This window comes from Leiobunum rupestre, chromosome 9, assembly GCF_980474605.1.
Source record: "Leiobunum rupestre chromosome 9, qqLeiRupe1.1.hap1, whole genome shotgun sequence".
In the NCBI taxonomy this organism is placed as follows: Eukaryota; Metazoa; Arthropoda; class Arachnida; order Opiliones; family Sclerosomatidae; genus Leiobunum; species Leiobunum rupestre.
Window position 1 is genome coordinate 7,809,094 of NC_143392.1, and position 18,933 is coordinate 7,828,026.

At 36.1% G+C, this 18,933-nt stretch overlaps 1 protein-coding gene across 1 annotated transcript in view; it reads right to left on the bottom strand.

Moving 5' to 3' along the window:
* The window catches only part of LOC149926406 (fat-like cadherin-related tumor suppressor homolog), a 108,645-nt gene that overhangs the window by 57,830 nt on the left and 31,882 nt on the right, over positions 1-18,933 (bottom strand). The window contains exons 16-22 of the mRNA XM_090159486.1: positions 17,757-18,047; positions 16,384-16,534; positions 15,627-15,772; positions 15,025-15,178; positions 10,151-10,293; positions 5,189-5,336; positions 3,188-3,336 (exon numbers count right to left, since the gene is read on the bottom strand). Of these exons, the coding sequence (XP_090015612.1) occupies positions 3,188-3,336; positions 5,189-5,336; positions 10,151-10,293; positions 15,025-15,178; positions 15,627-15,772; positions 16,384-16,534; positions 17,757-18,047 (1,182 nt within the window). The remainder of the gene's footprint in view (positions 1-3,187; positions 3,337-5,188; positions 5,337-10,150; positions 10,294-15,024; positions 15,179-15,626; positions 15,773-16,383; positions 16,535-17,756; positions 18,048-18,933) is intronic.

Here is an 18,933-nt window from a genome sequence, read left to right on the forward strand (position 1 = left end):
CGGGCCCTCGAGACACGTTTCAGACGTGAAACGTACCATAAGAGATGTAAGAAACGTTACATTCGGCAGTATAAATTCAGAGTGAAGTTGAGGTGATACACAGTATAGGACGGTTATAAAGGGCTGCCAGACTGACAAAGACTCTAGTCATAGGTAACATAGCGTTTTCCCTTTTGTCTACTTAGAGAGAATGATCCACTTATGACGAGACCTAAGCCTAAATTGCGCGATTTTAAAAGTTAGGATAGTTCGCAAATCGCTCACTAAGGTGTTGCTGGCGCTGGCGATACGCCTTAAGATGGCGGCGAAAATTCAAACCCAAATACTTGGCGTTATTTTGCGTTTCAACTTTTTAGGCCAAAAACTATTTTTTCAAGACAAAATAAAGTACGTGAAAGTATATTGAACGTCTTGTTGATATTTTGATACGCAAATAAGGCGATATTTGGAAAAGCTTGGACGTTCACCTTTAAGCGTATCTATTTATTGGCCCTTAGCATCGTGCATGTCCTGGTCGTTGCCCCATTTACCCATACGTAAAGTCGACCCTACCGTAAGTCTGTCAGTTAATGGAGTGACGCAAAGTTGACGTTATACTACAAAAATCATTGCCATCATCATTGTAAAATTTAATTATTAATATAATTGCGTCAGTTAGTCGGAAAAACTACTGATAGCTATGCGCGGAGTGAGGCAAAATTTATGTAACATTCAAATAATCGATCGCAAGTACCTTGTAGGAACAAAAGGGGGAGTAGCGATCGGGTGGTGATTTTGGTTTCACCTGTAGGTTCACAGCCGCCAAAGCTACGCATCCCCCCCCCACTTCCGTAATCTGGGTTACTTACACTTCGCGCCATCTGTGTGGGAATAAAGCAAATATCCACGAATTCGACATTTTTCTTATCTCATAACGGTAATAGTTAGTGTAGGGAGCTTTTGTTGCGCGTGGCATGAAGGGCTGGCCACCAACCTCCTACGCATTGTAACCCGGCCACCTGTTTAAGGCATTAAAAGTCGCTAGATGATTTGGGCTTCAGGTGGTGCCTTGGGTATTAGCCTAGCTAATGACAACGAGGCAAACTCACAATGACGTAACCCGGAAGGTCACCAAAATATGGGGTTTTTCTAGAAGAAGAACTCAGGGAACTGACACACTTACTTGGAACGTAATTATAAACTTATGGCGGCACCTAAGCAATTGATAGTACCAACGAGTTTCGGTCGCTGGTTACGGAAGTGAACTTATATACGTTGAAGGCGAAAGGTACAGCGTCTTGGCAGTATTGTGTTCAGCATTTATAAATTTCCCCTTAAAATTAGTCACGCATCAAATAATAGGTTAGGTCCCAAGTTACTGTCATAAACAATTTTGGCAATGAGGGATTATTGAATTGCTGTTACCAGGGACGAAATTTCAAGGTCACCAAAGCAAATATTCCAACCATCTATCTTTCAATAAGGTCGTGAAAAATATATTGTAGATTTCAGCAACTGTAAATTCCAATCATAACAGACGAAATTTTGTAATTACATCTTATATTTTGCTTGGATTCCCGAAATCTTTCTTAATTAATTAAGTGATTAATTAATATAGTGACGGTTGTAAAATCTAGCAATTTTTAACATTTCACGTAACTCTATTGATATAATTCCTCATTACCATTTGAATGTAATATGTAAGAGTTGCATTCACATCCAACATTTTTACCCAGAAGCGACTTTAGAGGGATCATGATTTCGTGTACATTTATATACAAACACAACCAAACGTTACAACGTTAGCTAGATGATACAATCACGTTAGTAGACATGAAAAAATTTACTTGAAATGAATATTATTGGAAGAAGTAAATGATATTAGAAGAAACGTATGATGTTAGTAGAAATAAGTAATGTTAATTTAAATGAATAATGTGAGGAGAAATGTATGTTAATAGAAATGAATAATCTTAATTGGAACGGAAATGTTGTTAATAGAAATGAATAATGAATTGGTTAACGGTAATAGAGAGTGTAGGGAGCAGTTAGCTCGCGTGGCATAAAGGGCTTGCGACCACCCTCCTACGCAATTTAAACCGTCCACTGGTAATTGGCTTCATAAATTACTAGTTAGCTTATAGGCCTGCGTCGTTTCTTGGGTATTAGATTAGCTGATTATTATTATTATTATTAATAGAAAAAACTATGTAGACAGAAATGATGTTAGTAGAAATAAGTTATGTTAATAAACTTTAACAGAAATTATGTTAAATAGAAATGATTGTTAATAGTAATGAATATTGTTAATTAACATAAGTTAATAACGTTAATAGAATATAAATAAATATAAGTAAATAATAATTATGTTAACCGAAATGATGTTAAATAGAAATGATTGTTAATAGAAATGAATTATGTTAGTATAAATTTATCATCTTAATAGAAATGAAGGTAGGATAAATTATCATGTTAATAGAAATTAAAAATGTTAATAGAAAATAATTGTATCAACAGAAATGATGTTAGTAGGAATTTTTCATCTTAATAGAAATGAAGGTGGGAAAATTTTTTCATCTTAATAGAAGTGAAGGTAGTATACATTTATCATGTTAAGAGAAATGAAAAATGTTAATAGAAAAGATATGTATCAACAGAAATGCTGTTAGTAGGAATGATGTTAGTAGAAATTTTTCATCTTAATAGAAATGAAGGTAGGATACATTTATCATGTTAAGAGAAATGAAAAATGTTAATAGAAAAGATATGTATCAACAGAAATGCTGTTAGTAGGAATGATGTTAGTAGGAATTTTTCATCTTAATAGAAATGAAGGTAGGATACATTTATCATGTTAAAAGAAATGAAAAATGTGAATAGAAAAGAATTGTGTCAACAGAAATGTTGTTAGTAGAAATGATGTTAGTAAAAACGAAAAATCGGCAAGCGTAAAGTTCCAATAAAAACTTTCGACGTGCGTGAAAAATCTATTTCTCAAAAATGAACGCAATGTGCGGATCGGAATTTGAGCGAAAGTGGAGTGTGACTCGTGTTCGACGACATTGCGGGAAGCGGATTATTTTCTAGTCGGATGTTTTGGAACTGGAACGAAAAGCGACACAAAGCCGCGTTCTTTCCGGCGTGGAAGGGGAGAAATCTTTTATGGAAACATTGATCGAAAATAGAATAGCAAGTGGTACGTAGCGACCTGGATGTTGTCGTAAAACCCTTCCGAGGTGTTGGCTGCCAGAACGAGCCCGAAATTTCTTTCAGCGTTGATATCCAATCGCTCTTTTAAGCGGATCTCCACCGTCGCGCCATTCTCTGCCTTTTCCACTGAGAAGAATTCTTCGCCCTCTTTTGTGAAATCGGAAGAGAAAGATAAATTGAGAGGATGAAATCGAATTCCTAAATGCGTACAGGGTGATTGCGGTTACGTTCCATTTTCTCATACGGCGCTTTTAAAGAAAGTATCACCTTTTCAGGAATTTGGGGCAAAAAATAATTCCCTCCCCTCATTTTTCTAACCACGTGTAGTGTAAAATACAGATTTTTTGAGGAGTTATCCTATTAAAAATATCCATTTTATAATGCTGTAATAGGCACTTAAATAAACCCCTCTCTGACTGTCTTGCCCCCCTGTTGAGAAATGCTGCCAGATCTATGAATAGAAAATTATCAGCTTTGGCAGTATAGCGAGAAACCATATACACACCAGTTATATGTTGAGTCGCAGCAGCACAAGCTATATAATCGGCTATGAATGATCTTTTATTGAAAGGACTCTTTATTATATCTACTAGAACATGTTTCGTGAATCTAAAACCACGTACCTCATTATTAAGAAATTATATTTAAATAAATATCCAAACTATAGTGGAAATAATTAATTCATAGCTCGGATATTGTTGTTTATATGTTAATTAAGGGTGCACTGAAAAATTATACACTAAAAAGGAAATAATAAAGGTTTCAAGTGATAAAACCTCTTCAGGGCGGGCACGCTTCCTCTAATAGAAGAATTGGGGGGTTCTACACTAGCGCCATAAGCGAGAAAAGAGAGAAGCTATGGCGCACCCTACCAAACAAGGAGGGTTCTACTCCCTTTAAGTAAAGGTGCTTTTTGTTTTTTTTTATTGCTACTGGGGGTTTTCGATTGCTATTCTATTTTTAAACTAGAATCAAAAGTATATAATATACTCTTACGAGATAAGTATTCGTCTTCCTGTCTCGCGAATGTTATTTACTCAAAACATTTACCTACGCGGGCTGCCGTTGATTTTTCAGAAAAAACGTTTGGGGAAAAACCGTATTAATTTTTTAATACTATTTCATCGATAAAATATGGTATATTTATAAGTAAATATCCCTGTGCGGTGCATCTTTGAACGAAGTAATAGACTCGATATATTTTGAGCCGTAATCAAACCTTCTGACCGAATTTCACGTAGCTTCCCCCCCTTCCGTAACTTGTGTCTCGATCTCTCGAGCCACTTAAAGGGCCACAAAATCATTAGCTTAATTCTGTTCTGGGTTCCTAATGATATTCTTTCAAGGTGAAATGACATTAATGGCATATTATTTTATATATTTAATTAAATAGATAATTTATTAAATTATCTGTAAAATATTTATAATTAATATAAAATTCACAAAAGTTTTTTAACTATATATTTTACCACTAAATTTTAACTTTAGTGGCTTGATGATACAGTAGGGTAGTGCTACCAATTATTCAAGTAGTTATTTTCAAAAATCTGAAGGTAATTAGTTAGTCAGGTTTTTATATTTCCCTCACCCAGCAAATTGATCGTAAATTGTTACTGATTAATTATCTCAACCGAACTGAACAGATCTGCTATAATTAATATCATCACATTACATTATCTGAACAGTTATCTGACTTATACTTTTAGTGTATATAAATAATCTTCTTGAAAGCAAACCGAAATTAATATTTTCAAGGAATTTAATCGAGAGAAATGTTAAATCGATAAATGTAAGGCGTCTGAAATCATTCTATTAGTTTCGGGTTCAAAATGTGTTTGAATTTTGAACAATATCATCTGATCTGATAAAATCTGAGCGAAAAATGCGGATAATCTGATATCGTAATTATTAACTCTGTTACCTGGGAAAGGTTTGGCTCAAATAAAATCACCCTGTACGCCATCCTGGAAATATATTAAAGCAAAATATCAAAACTCACTTTCGATAGTAACTTGAGCTTCTTTGTAACAGCTCAGACTGTAAAGTAGATCGCCCTTTTTAGCGCATTCTTTCACATCAACTTGGTACGATGCCTTTTCGAAGAGCGGGGTCAAAGGCCGATCCACGTCTACCACGTGAAAGACAACCTGGAGTAATTGGACCGGGCGTTAAAAGTAATACTTTCTATGATTTACTTTTAAGTGTACGTATTGCCAGAAGTAAATAAAAAAGCTTACGGGAAAAGTATCCATCTCACTACACTGCTAATGTTATTTACTAGGGATGCAACGGATAACCGGAACCGGAACCGGAACCGAGTAAATTCTAGGAACCGTAACCGAAACCGGAACCGATAATATAAAAATTTGATAACCGTATCCGGAACCGGAACCGATATTTGTAAAATAATGATAACCGAAACCGGAACCGGAACCGAGTTTTTCATTATTTTAAACGGTTCTACAACTTTATTTATCAACATTTAACGCATGTTGAAATTTAGTAATTAAACTTCCTAATTGACTATTAGTTTTTCATATAAGCTCATCTTTATCCTATCTCAGATAACTCAATGTGGGTTTCAACGTAACTGGCAACTGACACACCCTTACGTATTCCCAATTGAAAATGGGCTCGTCCTCCAAATGTTTGCTTTAAAAACTGGCATCATCCGGAAATCCACGATAGTTTTAGTTTTATTTTCTTCAGTCGGAAAACTCGACACAATTTCACAAATGTAGAAAAGGCCACAAAAAATATTTGTCGTCTACTGCTACTAGTGTGCCTTCCGAGCAATTATTTAGTGGGGCAATGGGCAAGCATAACGGCAGAAAAGCCAGTGGCGTAAATAACGCCTCGGTAGAGTCCGCAATGTGGGGGGGGGGGCTTCCATCGAGGGCCCCCCAAATTGCCTATGGGACTGTGTACAGTCCAACCGCGCGAGGCCTCTAGTTTTTTTCTCTTGTCAGCTCAAGTTAATGTTTTACTTGCTTCAAATATTTCGTTATGTTTCAACAGGTGCGCCCAAAACTTTATAAATACAACCACAATAACCGTCGCATAAATATAGTTTTTGTCTAGAAAATTTAAAATTTCAATTTATTCATTTGCTTACATTTCACAAATGACAATGCTTATTGAACGAAATAATATGGACTCCATTTAGAACGATATACTCAACTGAAATCAAAACTAGTCATAGAAATCTCGTCTTTATATTTTTCAATGAAATGTCGAGGCAGGGGCGTAGGAACCAGGGGGACAATACCCCTCCCTAGAATCTTGCTGGGAGGGGCAACTGATGTTATTGCCCCTTCAGCTTTTTGATCAGTTGAAATATTCAAAAGCTCAAATTCTCAATTTAAAAGCATATAAAGCTTATAAAAGCTCAACTGTGTCTTTTCCCGCCAATTTACATAGTAGTTAAACAGTAACACTTGCATTCGGTGAAGCTACACTCCTTTAAAAATTCAAAACCATTATCATTTTATTATTGTGGATTTGTGTATCTTAAATTCATAAACGACTCTAAAGACTAAAATACACTTCGTATGATAACTGTTGTTACTGTGAATGCCTTAATGACATTCGCGCCCGATTTCTCACTCTACATCGGGGGCTTAGCTCCTAGACCCCCATTTCGTTTCTCTTTGCCCCCTCCAACTTCTAAAACGTTCCTACGCCCCTGAAATGAGGAGCGGAAGGGAAGGCAATGTCTCCCCAAAACTTGAAAGTACATCATTTCCACCCCCCCCCCCCCCATCTTGAAACGGTGAAACCGTGGGAATTTTCAAACAGATGATTTCATTTTTACCCTACTGTATTGAATAAACAAATAACGCGCTTACGTAAGTTCCCTACGAGAGAATAGTAGCAATATTTTTTTAATTATTTTACATTAAGTCATCTAGATCGTGATTCTGGTCGGACTTGGGAGTTTGAACTCCAGACTTGCAAGTTCTACCAGAACCTTTGTTATAATGCTCCAGACGCTGATTGCCGGGATTTATCTTAATCGTTTCACTAAGGGCTTAAAGCCATTTTTAAGCGTTTTATATATTTAAATCTAATTGTAGAAGGCGATACATGTTAGCCCAAACTCTAGATGGCGATAATCGCGACTCGGCCCTAAAAGGGACCCCAAAAACAGTTTCGCGGGAGGACCCCGAACCCATTGCTACGTCACTGAGAAAGCTACTATTTTTTAAATATAATTTATCAAAAACCAATTTTATTATCTAAATAAATAAATGTGGTATATTTTATTTCTCTTTAACTTCATTTCAATGGCTTGTGTATTCAACTTTAATTAATACTAAACACACTGGAACCGTATAGGAACCGTTTAGGAACCGGAACCGATCGGTTCTAAATGTTGAGAACCGGAACCGAAACCGGAACCGATAAATTGAAAATTTTAGAACTGGAACCGGAACCGGAACCGATAAAGCAAAAATTTAGGAACCGGAACCGGATCCGGAAACGAGATAGTCCAAAAAAGTGGAACCGTTGCATCCCTATTATTTACTCGTAGCTCGTACCTTCGTAGGCTCCCTCTGATTTGCGATATACAGCATATTGAGACTTTTTAAAACTATTGCATTGTCAAAATAAAGTTTACAGGGGCGGAGGAACGTTCTAGAAGATTGAGGGGGCAAAGATAAACGAAAAGGGGTCTGGAGAATTAGTTTTTAATTTTTAATGGAGTGTAGCTCCTCCGATTGCATGTGTACTTTTTACTACTATGCAAATTGGCGGGAAAAGTCTGAAATTTAAACACAGATTTATATGCTTTTAAAATGTGAATTGGAGCAATTTGAATATTTCAACTGACCAAAACGTTGGAGGGGCAATAACATTCTAGAGAGGGGCATTTCCCCCCTACCTCCCCCTCCATGGTTCCTACGCACATGATAGTTTCTATAATCTATATAAGTAAATATCTCCACCGAATGTAATGGCTACGTTCAGCGGGACTCAGCGGACTCAGCGCTGAGGTCAGCGCTGAGCGTTGAGCTTACTGTACGCTTTTTTGAACTTCCGGTTTCTACGTCATGTTGCTCAACGAAGTCAGCGGTCGGAGGAACAGGTTTTTCCGTTGCTCATCGGTGTCGTGACGTCATTCGACAAAGTTAAGGGGGGGTAGCAGACGATATTTTGTTCGTTAAGTCAGCGAACTATGAAATCGTACAACAACTTTTAGATTTTTGTGACGTAGCGTTGATTAAAAGAACTCAACGATAACTCAGCGGTTTTTCTCCGTTGATAGTTGTTGAACGCAGCCAATATTTACATTTTGCATCGTTAAGCTGTTGTAAATATCATTGGAATAGCTAAGGTTGTTTTATTTGGGGATGAAATGGGGGAGGTGTTAGCCAAAGGCTTCGGACTTCGAAACTTAAAAGAGGTTGCTATTTATATTTCATCAAATGAAGGTTTCAAACTCCAGAAACGTCGGTGAGGGCCGCCCCTTCTACCCCCCAGGCTACGGCCTTGTTTGGAAACGGTTTCAATCCTGCGAAGGTATTAAGGTAGACGTTTCATTTTAATAGCCTACACTCTCAGAAATAAGGGTGTTAAAAGGTGTTAAGAAAGTGTTTCACCTCGCTCACACCGTTTTAACACTTCCAAAAGGGAGCTACTTTTTAAGGGTGTAAAAATAGTGTGACTTAACACTATATAAATGTTTAAATGAGATAACACCATTTAAACACAATTAGATGAGTCGAACCCTAATTCAACACCTTTACCAAACAATTAAAACCATTTTAAGCACTCTCCACAGTTAGTGAAAGAAAATATATCTAATAACATGTAATATTACACCTTCAACAGTGTGTAAACGTACTTTTAATCAGTTATGACGCATCTTCTAAGCGTTAAATCATACCATTAAAAGTATTAAATTTACTCCCTTTTTTAGAGTTAAATACTACTTTTAAATGTGTTAATACGCCCTTTTTAAAAGTTAAATCACACTTTTAAAAGTGTTAATAGGCCTACGCCCTTTTTAAGAATTAAATATAGCATCTTTAAAGGTGCAAATAGGCCCTTTTGTTAGAGTTAAATAACACCTTTAAAAGTGTGATTTAACGCTTACAAGGTGCAAAATGACTCTTTAAAGGTGCGTTATTACGCGGTTATTGGAAATTTTTTGTGCCACAAACTGGGAATAGTGTTTAAAAAGTGTCTATTGTAAATGTGTTATTACGGAGATTGATAGCACTGAAAAGTGGGTAATAAAACAGCCTTAACACTGTCAAATTTCGACTCATCAAAAAGTGTGCAAATGGTGTAAAAACGGTTTCTTAAAGGGAGTATAACCTTTTCAGGAATTTGGGCCCATACATAATTCCCTCCCCTAATTTTCAAACCACATGTTATACGTAGTGTGAAATACAGTGGTTTTTGAAGAATTATCCCACTAAAAGTTTCCTAGCTTTGGTAGTGCTTTCATTTATCATAACGACTAGAACGACTTTCGTGAATCTAAAACCACGTACCTCATTATTAAGAAATTATATTTTAATAAATACCCAAACTATAATGAAATTAATTAATTTATACCTTGGATATTGTTGTTTATATGTTAATGAAGGGTGCATTTAATAAATTAACACTAAATAAGAAACAATAAAGGTTTCAAGTGAGAAAACCTCTTCAGGGCGGGCACGCTTCCTCTAATTGAAGAATTGGGTGTTTCTGCTATCGTTCTAGACTAGGGCCATGAGCGGGAAAAGAGAGAAGCTATGGCGCACCCGACCAAACAAGGAGGGCTCTACTCCCTTTAAAGTGTAGTCGGTTACTTTTCTCGTAAGACATACATTATCAACTTCCGTCACTCGCAGAGTCTCTAGCGTGACAGGTCAGCGACTCTCGCTAGCCCAGCCACCCCGAGTGGTATTTGTATGGACTGTCAACTGCACTCATTTGACCCGTTTTGAAGGGTTTGATCGCTAACCTTGACGACGTCCTTTATTTCCTGGGAGATCGCTGTAAGTTGGATGGAGTAGATTTTCTCCGGGCTGTGGAGGATACTTTGCGCCAACAGCAGGGACTGCGTGCTTGAGTCTATCTTGAATTTCTCTCGATCGACGCTGCCATCTATCGTTTCCAAAGAAGAGTGTGTAAATATTAGTTTCGTATGGCCCTAACCCGAGAGTGGGAGGATGCAAAGAGCCGGTTCACGTATTAGGTCAACCGAAAGTAATCGAAACTACCCTCCTACCTAGTAATCTCGGAGCAACAAACACAATACAAGGAGAACGCAGCTAGCTTTTAAACACGCTAACGCAGTGTTGTGGACAAATTTCATTGGACGAGCCGTTACGATGAGCGTTTTACGGGCGGGAGGGAAGATAATTTCCGAATTTTCCCCTTCCGACGGCAGCAGGCGCTAAAGCGTCTAACCAATGAAAACTGTACGCGAGAAAATGCACGACTTTTGAAGGTTCGCGTTCTCCTTGTGTGGAGTGCTGTCACTGCTGTGTTTGTTGCTCCTAGCTGGTAACCAAGAGTAATATATGGAAATAGCCCACCCGCTAAATTACCTAACATATACTCAAATCCTCCTCAATTAACGTCATCAACCTTAAAATTATCCCTTTTCTTTCAAAACTTTGCCTATTTATTTTTGTTTTACCTCGAGAAAACTATTAACAAGAAGGCCTAGTCACAATGTTAGTTTCACATTGAACATTTTTACGATTTATGTTCGTGTATAAATATAAAATTATTTTGCGAGATGATAAGGTTTTAATCAAAACAACAGAAACACGCTAGTCAACCCATGGACTAATTAACAACAGGGACGGCCCAGATCTATAACATTTTCCTATAAAGACCCCAAAAAAAGTGTTAACGCGTTCAGCAGCGTTGCCAGGCAAATATTTTTAATCCTAGTGATTCAAACGTCATCAACTGGAAACTGATTTTTAACGGTTTTAACGGTTGTGATTTGAATTTTCAGATTTGTTGTTTACAATGGAAACCCCAAATGTCTCTCATAACCATCCATGTTATCACGTTAAATAACTATAATTATAGTTATTATTTTAGTATAATCGGTATAGTTAAATGATACGTTTTCCACCTCCGATTCTAAAATAGATTCGAAATTATTCATCACAAAAAAGGTAAACAACTATTAAGCCTTGGTACAATCATTTATATTTACGAATAATATTATATTATGATAATAATAATTACCGTAACAAATTTGGGAATTGCTTCCAGACGGTAAGCAGAATATTTTACTGTATGTACGATCGGAAAAGCTCGCCATTCTAAATTTTTACGACTGTTAATAGACCCATGATAAAAGTTGGGGGGCCGAAAATTAACATTTTTAACTGGCAACTCAGCATTTGGACGGAACATTCGTTTCCTTACTTCCGCCTGTATATTTCAATGGCGGTCACGTAGCTCAGAACGTCACAAACCGGATTTTCCGTCCAGAGGTCTCACTTAAGCCTCGTCTGCGGCCCCTCTTTTGTTATGGGTCTATTTAAAAGACTAATGTCTTTTAAATTCCAAGCATTCCAAGGAAGCTTCTTTCCCTATTTTACTCCCCTCGGTTATTTTGAATCACCAGCCTGTACAAGCATTTCCTGTTATGCCCACGAGTACCGCTAGAGTGCGTCGATGCTTGTTCTTTTTACTTTATTCCAGTGCCGGACCGTCCCTGTTGTTAATTAGTCCATGTATGAATTAATCTAAGCGTTTAGATATAAGCTGTTGCGCGTGTTCCTGTGGTTCCGATTAATCATTTACCCAATTGCAAAGTCTCACAGCGATGTCTCAAACTGGAAAAGAAAAACGTCAAAGATACGCTAAGCCTTTGCAAAAAGAAAATTGGTTATCAGAACAACTCTCAAACTAGATACAAACTCTCAGCGTGATGTCTGAAATTTCAACTATCCCCGTAGCTCGAGATTGACGCTACCTAACTAAAAATACAATTTCCAATTAAATTGAGCTTCAATTCAGAAATACGTCTAGGGTTTTTTTAAATGCATTTTGAAAATGCAAACTACAAAATATCATTTTGCATTTTGAGCTAGAAAAAGTATTTTGCATTTTGGTGGGTTTGATGTGTGGAAAACATTTTCAAAATGATTTTACTCTGGTACCATCATCGCAGCTCTTGTAGAGAAAGTTCGTCTGCTATTTACTTCCAAGTAATCATAGATGGCAATACTCAGTTACTCACTTACTTAGAAGCAGACGAACATTCGTACAGTGCCACCGCTTTATTTCCCAGGCTGGCTGCGAGGATGGATATTAGTAATTACTAATTAATTAGTAATTAAATATTAATTAATTAGTAATTAAATATTAATTAATTAGTAATTAAATATTAATTAAATATTAATTACTTATTAATTAATTACTTATTAATTAATTACTTATTAATTAATTACTTATTAATTAATTACTTATTAATTAGTAATTAATTAATTACTTATTAATTAATTACTTATTAATTAATTACTTATTTATTAATTACTTATTAATTAGTAATTAATTAGTAATTATTAATTACTTTTTAATTAATTAATTATTACTAATTACTAATTACTAATTAATTATTAATTATTAATTAATTAATTATTACTAATTACTAATTAATTATTAATTATTAATTAATTAATTATTACTAATTACTAATTAATTATTAATTAATTAATTATTACTAATTACTAATTAATAATTAATTAATAATTAATTAATAGTTCTTCGTTATTTAAAAGTATATACTAAAATAATTTTTACAAATATTAGTCTTACATTAAACACTTTAAAATATTGATATAAATTTATATGCGACTGCAGATTATCTCTTTTTAAACGGACACTCAAAATATTTCATTGTCATATTTCTAGTTTTTTAATATTACTACTAAATATTGCTCCTTAAAGTGTTGGTTGCACGAAAAATCGATAGTAATAAAAACGAATGAATGCGGGCTTGTTTTGAAGCCCAGGACGTTTTCTTTCCGAAAATGTCATTGTCGAAACAAATTTCCAAGCCTAAGTGTATTAACTTTGAGTCCGAAACTGACCTTTTTCGCTCCCCAAAATACTGAAATTTTCGGCGAATTTTCTCCTCCGTAGCACGAGCAATTTGGGGCAAATCAAAGCTGTAGTTTTATTCCTAAAATAGAAGGAACTGAAGTGGAGGGATTCTGTTTACTTGTAGAAGTTTTCAAACCAGACGTTTTTAATCATAATATTAGGCTTATTATCGAAATAAAAAATATTTTTTTTACGCGCGCGCTACGCGGCGCGCGCGACCCGACGTTTTAAGAAGAATTTACAAGGAGCCTTCGGTTTCATATCGTTTTTCTACTACGTAGGCTTGTGTATGCCTATTTCAATTACTACTGCGTAGGACTTTTTCCTGGGTGTTAAATCAACCTGCTTTTAATCCCAGATGTAAAGAAATGTATTACAGACAATTAGCCAATGATACGCTTCGCATTTTCTGACGTCATGGGTGCCGAGAAGTCTGGAAATTCGCCGAAAAACTCGATTTCCACCATTTCGACTTCTTTTTATAATAATACAAAGACCACGTAACCGATTTTGATGAAATTTTCTGTACTTGCTATAAAATGTTTGCTCTTTCTAATGAACCATTAATTAGCCATAGCTAAAATTTCGTGCAACCAACACTTTAAGATAACACTCAAATTACTATCGCAAAATATACATTATTTAACCATTTTATCGATAAGAAATTCCGTAATACATAAAATCTAGGTAAACACATTCTTAATTTTCGAGCCAAATTATTTTCCACACTAAATAACCTCGGTTCTATTCCGTTTAACGTAACTAGCGCCAATTTGTTGAAGTTTATACTCCATTTAACGCATTAATAATTTAATAACTTCAACTTGATATGGTACGTTCTGACAACTTAATCAATTTGACAGTAGAGACGTTAAGCCCGCGTTCGAAAACCTGTAGAGGAAACTTGTAGGCATGTAGACGTCGCTTTGGACCTACAAATTTCCCCGTTGACGTTTTCGAGGGGTGTCTTAACCTGTCTGTTACCTTATCGCCTACGGCTAGCTCTATTCCCGCTAAAATATAGTATATGAACTAAGTTTGAGGAAGATAGTTGGGAAATCAAAGCTCCCCGTCTCATCGACACGATAGACCGATTCTCAAATTGCTTAAAGGGAAACAAACAATTAAAACGAAACCCTTAAGAGGTTTGCAATTTATGCTTTAAATTATACTAGATTTCAAACGTATTGGAGGGAAGATACAAAAATACTGAATTATTACGAAAAAATAAAAAATTTCAAGAACTTTAAATTTTCTACGTTGTTTTGATAAGACAGGTATGATCTTAAAACAATTATTACATCGAAAACGTGCTAAAATCATGTTAAATCGTTGTCTATCCATGGATAATATCCACAAATAAACAGTTAACCAAAATATTTACGATTAATCGAAATTTTGTCAGTTAATGTATCTGTTACGCAGAGCTCTTTCTCGAAAATATACTAAAATCTTATAATAAAAAATCACTATTGTAAACCGGGAGATATCGACCTTGAAAACAGTGATCTCGACCTTCAAAATGCTCATCTCGAAAATACACTAAAATCTTATAAACAGGGAGATCTCGAACTACCTTCAAATATCGATCTTTTAAATAGAAAATTTGATAAGACTTCGAGTATTTAAGAATCTGCCTGTAATGGCATGTGCATATTGGTCTTATAGGATTAAACGGCCCCGCAATAGTGGCTGCCCCATAGATCTCGTCACTGGCTCGAGCTGCACCCCCGAAGCGAAAGAAGAAGGAACGCTTACCATCGGTGATTTGTAATCGGACTCCGTCTAGCAGAACATCCGGCACGAAAACCTCCTTCTCTTTTGGCGTCCTTTTCGCCAGGTCCAAGTGAAAAATTGATTTGGAGAAAATGGGTGTGAATGGTCGCTTACTCTCCACCACCATCAAGCTGACCTACAAAATCGTTCACTTCCTTTTAGACGACGCTTTTCTAGTTTCCAGACTAAGGTGTGTGTGTGGGTGTCGCGGACAAAGTGTCTTAAGGGGACATACGGCTTAGGCCAGGCGCTCACTGCCCTTCGTAACGTCTCCGTCCTAGCTTTCACAAGCCTTTGCATCGTAACGGAGACAACGCCTTGTGGAAGGCAGGACGGATACGAAACGGAGAGCCAGTGGGCGCCTAGCCTTAGGTTTAAGCGGTCTTTTGTTTATTCCTTCTAGAGATAGGTAGGTGTCTTAGACAAGACCCATTTATCACCCACCCACCCCGCTTATGGTCAAAAGAGATGATTTTCCCAGGCTCGTTTGGGTCATCAATTTGGTTTTCTTTTAAGCGAGTATAAAATGTCTTGAAAATACTAAATGTGTCGATCTACGTATAAAGATTTAGCTTGGTTTTTACCTTTGTGGTATCCTCTCTGGATTGGGCAAATCCCGCGATAGTTATCACGAATTCACTAGTCTGACGGTCCACTAAACCCTGTAGAGTAATGATTCCCGTGTCTTCGTTCAAGCTGAATTTATCCTTGCTCGTTTCCGGATAAACACCTGCAATTCGATACATTTTAATTAAAATCTTTTTAAAGAAATTTTTACACGTCGAAGAGTATTCTATTGTTGAGATTTTTGTGCAAACATTCAATAATTATAATCAGCTATGCTAATACCCAAGTCATCAAGCGACTTTTAATGTCTTTATCCCAGGTGTCCGAGGTTTTTTTTTATATACACAGAATCATTTATATGGGGCCCACACCTATGAGTGCGCCACTGATCAGAAGAATATGATATATATCGTACGAGAGTAGTGACCATATACAGGGTGTTTCAATGGGTTATGTAAAATTTTTCAGGAGTTGTAGGGGGTGATTCGAGTAGCATGCCTTTTTTTTCCCATTTTCCTACGATGAGTTAAAAGAGCGACCGAGAGCTTCAAAGTGTGGCCTACTAACCCCTGGAAGTAGGCTGCAACAAGCGCCAAACCAAGCAGCAGGGAAATGAGATCATTAAGGTTTGGGTTCGTGTGATAGGTAATAAAGGACTTTTTAAACAAATCGAGATAACCAGCGTAAAAAAGTAAACTTAAACAGTATTTAAAGTAACATAACGACGAAAATTAGTGCCTAAAAATTATAAATGTAATTATATTTCTTAATTACTTTTTATCTTCATTTTGACATCCTTAACTTCGGTTTCAATTTTGAAAATTTCTTCTTCAACTTTGGTGTCCGACATCAAATCAATTCTAAAGTGGTTTTTCGAAAATAAAGGCTCTGGAATTTTCCGAGGTTTAATTACTCTAATTTCTACCTGCCAATGAATTACAATTAGAATCGGCATAATAAATAATAAAATACTACCATAAGTAACGTAAAACCCATAAGTATGAAATTTCCTATTGGTTTAATGCAAAATTTCTCACCGAACTTTCTTTCGAAACTGACACTCTGGCCCAGCTCGGACTGGGACTTGTCACCGAACTGACAACGAACCGACCCGAGGTGTAACGCACCGATTTTGTTGAAACTCGGGGGTTTGGTAGATCTTCATGTTACTTGAAAAATCCTAAAGGGAAATGTCTGAATGGGCAATCGCTTTGCCATGGCAACCAAAAAGGTTTCTGACAACACAAAATGAAAATTTTCCCATTTAATATAACATTAAAATTGGTCAGATTCTCATGTTATTTTCAATGGGAAAATTTCCATTTTGTGTTGTCAAAATAATTTTTGGTTGTCATGGCAAAACGGTTGCCTATCGAGGCATTTCCCTTTAGGGTTTTTCTAGTAACATGCAGGTCTACCAAATCCCCGAGTTTGAACATAATCGATGTGTTACACCTCGGGTCGTCTCCTTGTGAGTAGTATCATAAGTGGCATAATTACCCTAAGTGTGCCAATAAGAGCCTTTCCCATAGAAATTCATCAATGAGAGCTTGTTCTACACGGACCAAAGAAACGTAGGACACGCGAATTAAGATCTAGTACCCTATGTGGTCTTTGTAATGTTCCCGCCAATTTCGTCCCCGAATAAGTGACGTAAATTTCGTCACTGGAAAAAAAGATGTCATTTACGTCATTTCCGTTAAACAAGGTATCATTGTAAAATTTATCTTACTGACACACTTAGGGTAATTATGCCACTTATGGTAGAATCAATAATATATTGATTCTGGGACTATATTATTGTCTTGGCTAATATTATTTGGCTTTGGGCATATTTATACACTAGAGGAATTGTTTTTGATTCGAAGATCTATTTGGTCCGAGTTTCCCGTTTTAATTTTATTCTCGAAGACCTATTGGTCTGAGTATTTAGTAAGTTTTATCATTACTTTAAATTTGTTAGGGTTTAGCTTTTTTGCCGCCTTTTTATTATGGACGTTTCTACCTTTCCGCGTATTTTAACTAGAGTGATCTGTGCCGAATGAAAAATTGATTCAGGCAATAGCTCCGAAAATTAGTTCGGTCATAATTTTTACAAAGTATCATACTAATTGTTACTTATGATATTACAAATGTAAAAAGAATACTTCGGTAGAGTCGTATCTCTCTTCGAACGTTCCCTTAATCTTGAGTTTATAAATGTCTTTTTCAAAATCACCTATTAGCGTGACCACACCGTTAGATTGGTTCAATTTAAATATCTTTTGAACATTGTCTCCGACATTATCCAAATATTCGAAGGTCATTGATTTAAAGTTTGTTTCTAGCTCCAACACGACCTCGTTTTTGCCGTGATCCGAACTGATTTCAACTATTTGGCGTTTTACTTTGAATAACGGTGTTGGTTTGACCATAGGTTCGACGATTTGTATCGTAACCTACACGCGAAAATTATAATTTGTTAGTGCAACCAAAAGTGTATAATATATCTCTTAGAGAGAAGTTTCAATATTAGAGATTTACAGCAACCCATTTCTAGACGTAAACGCGAACTTCTAAGTCTCTTCCCGATGTTCAAGTAAAAATTTCGTTCAGCAAAAATGGTTTAATTTTTTTACGTGAAATACAGCGCCATCTATGCTTCAACATCTTTCTTGATTTGAAAAAAATGGTGTGAAGGTCACGATGCCATATGCACCCAATAAAACTTCGTTTAGGAAAAAAAGTAATACGCAATATTTTGTTTGCTGTACGATTAAAATAAATGAACTTTGTTTCACTCGTCGTCTGCAAATGCCGGAGTCCCAACGTCAGATAAATTTCTAGGATCTGGCGTAGACGTTCGCGTTTACGCCTAGAAATGGGTTACTGTAACTGTCTATCAATGTTAATTGATTCAAACGTGTACCTTCTAAAGAAAAAATAGCGCGACTAAAATTATCTGTGATGGTAATTTCTAAAACCTTTTCATAGAAAAAGTAGGGTTTCTAAATAATTAAATTTCGCTAATACACGCGGCAAATTTGGCATCGTGATGAGGTGTATGCAACACTCTTTAAAAAAATGGTTCATTTTCAAACCTTGAAGGGTTTTTTCTTGTCTCATATTTAACACCTTAACAGGTTTATAAAGGATGCAATTCTATATATTATATTGCATTTTTCCTTTTGGGGTGTTTATTTACACTGTTTGGGGTGCTTTTGTCTTCCGTTTTGGTCCTTTTATTACACCGTTTGTGATATTAAACTTAACTACTCCCTTTAGGGTACAAGACTACTCCTTTTTGGTATATAAGACTACTCCTTTTAGGGTACAAAACGACTC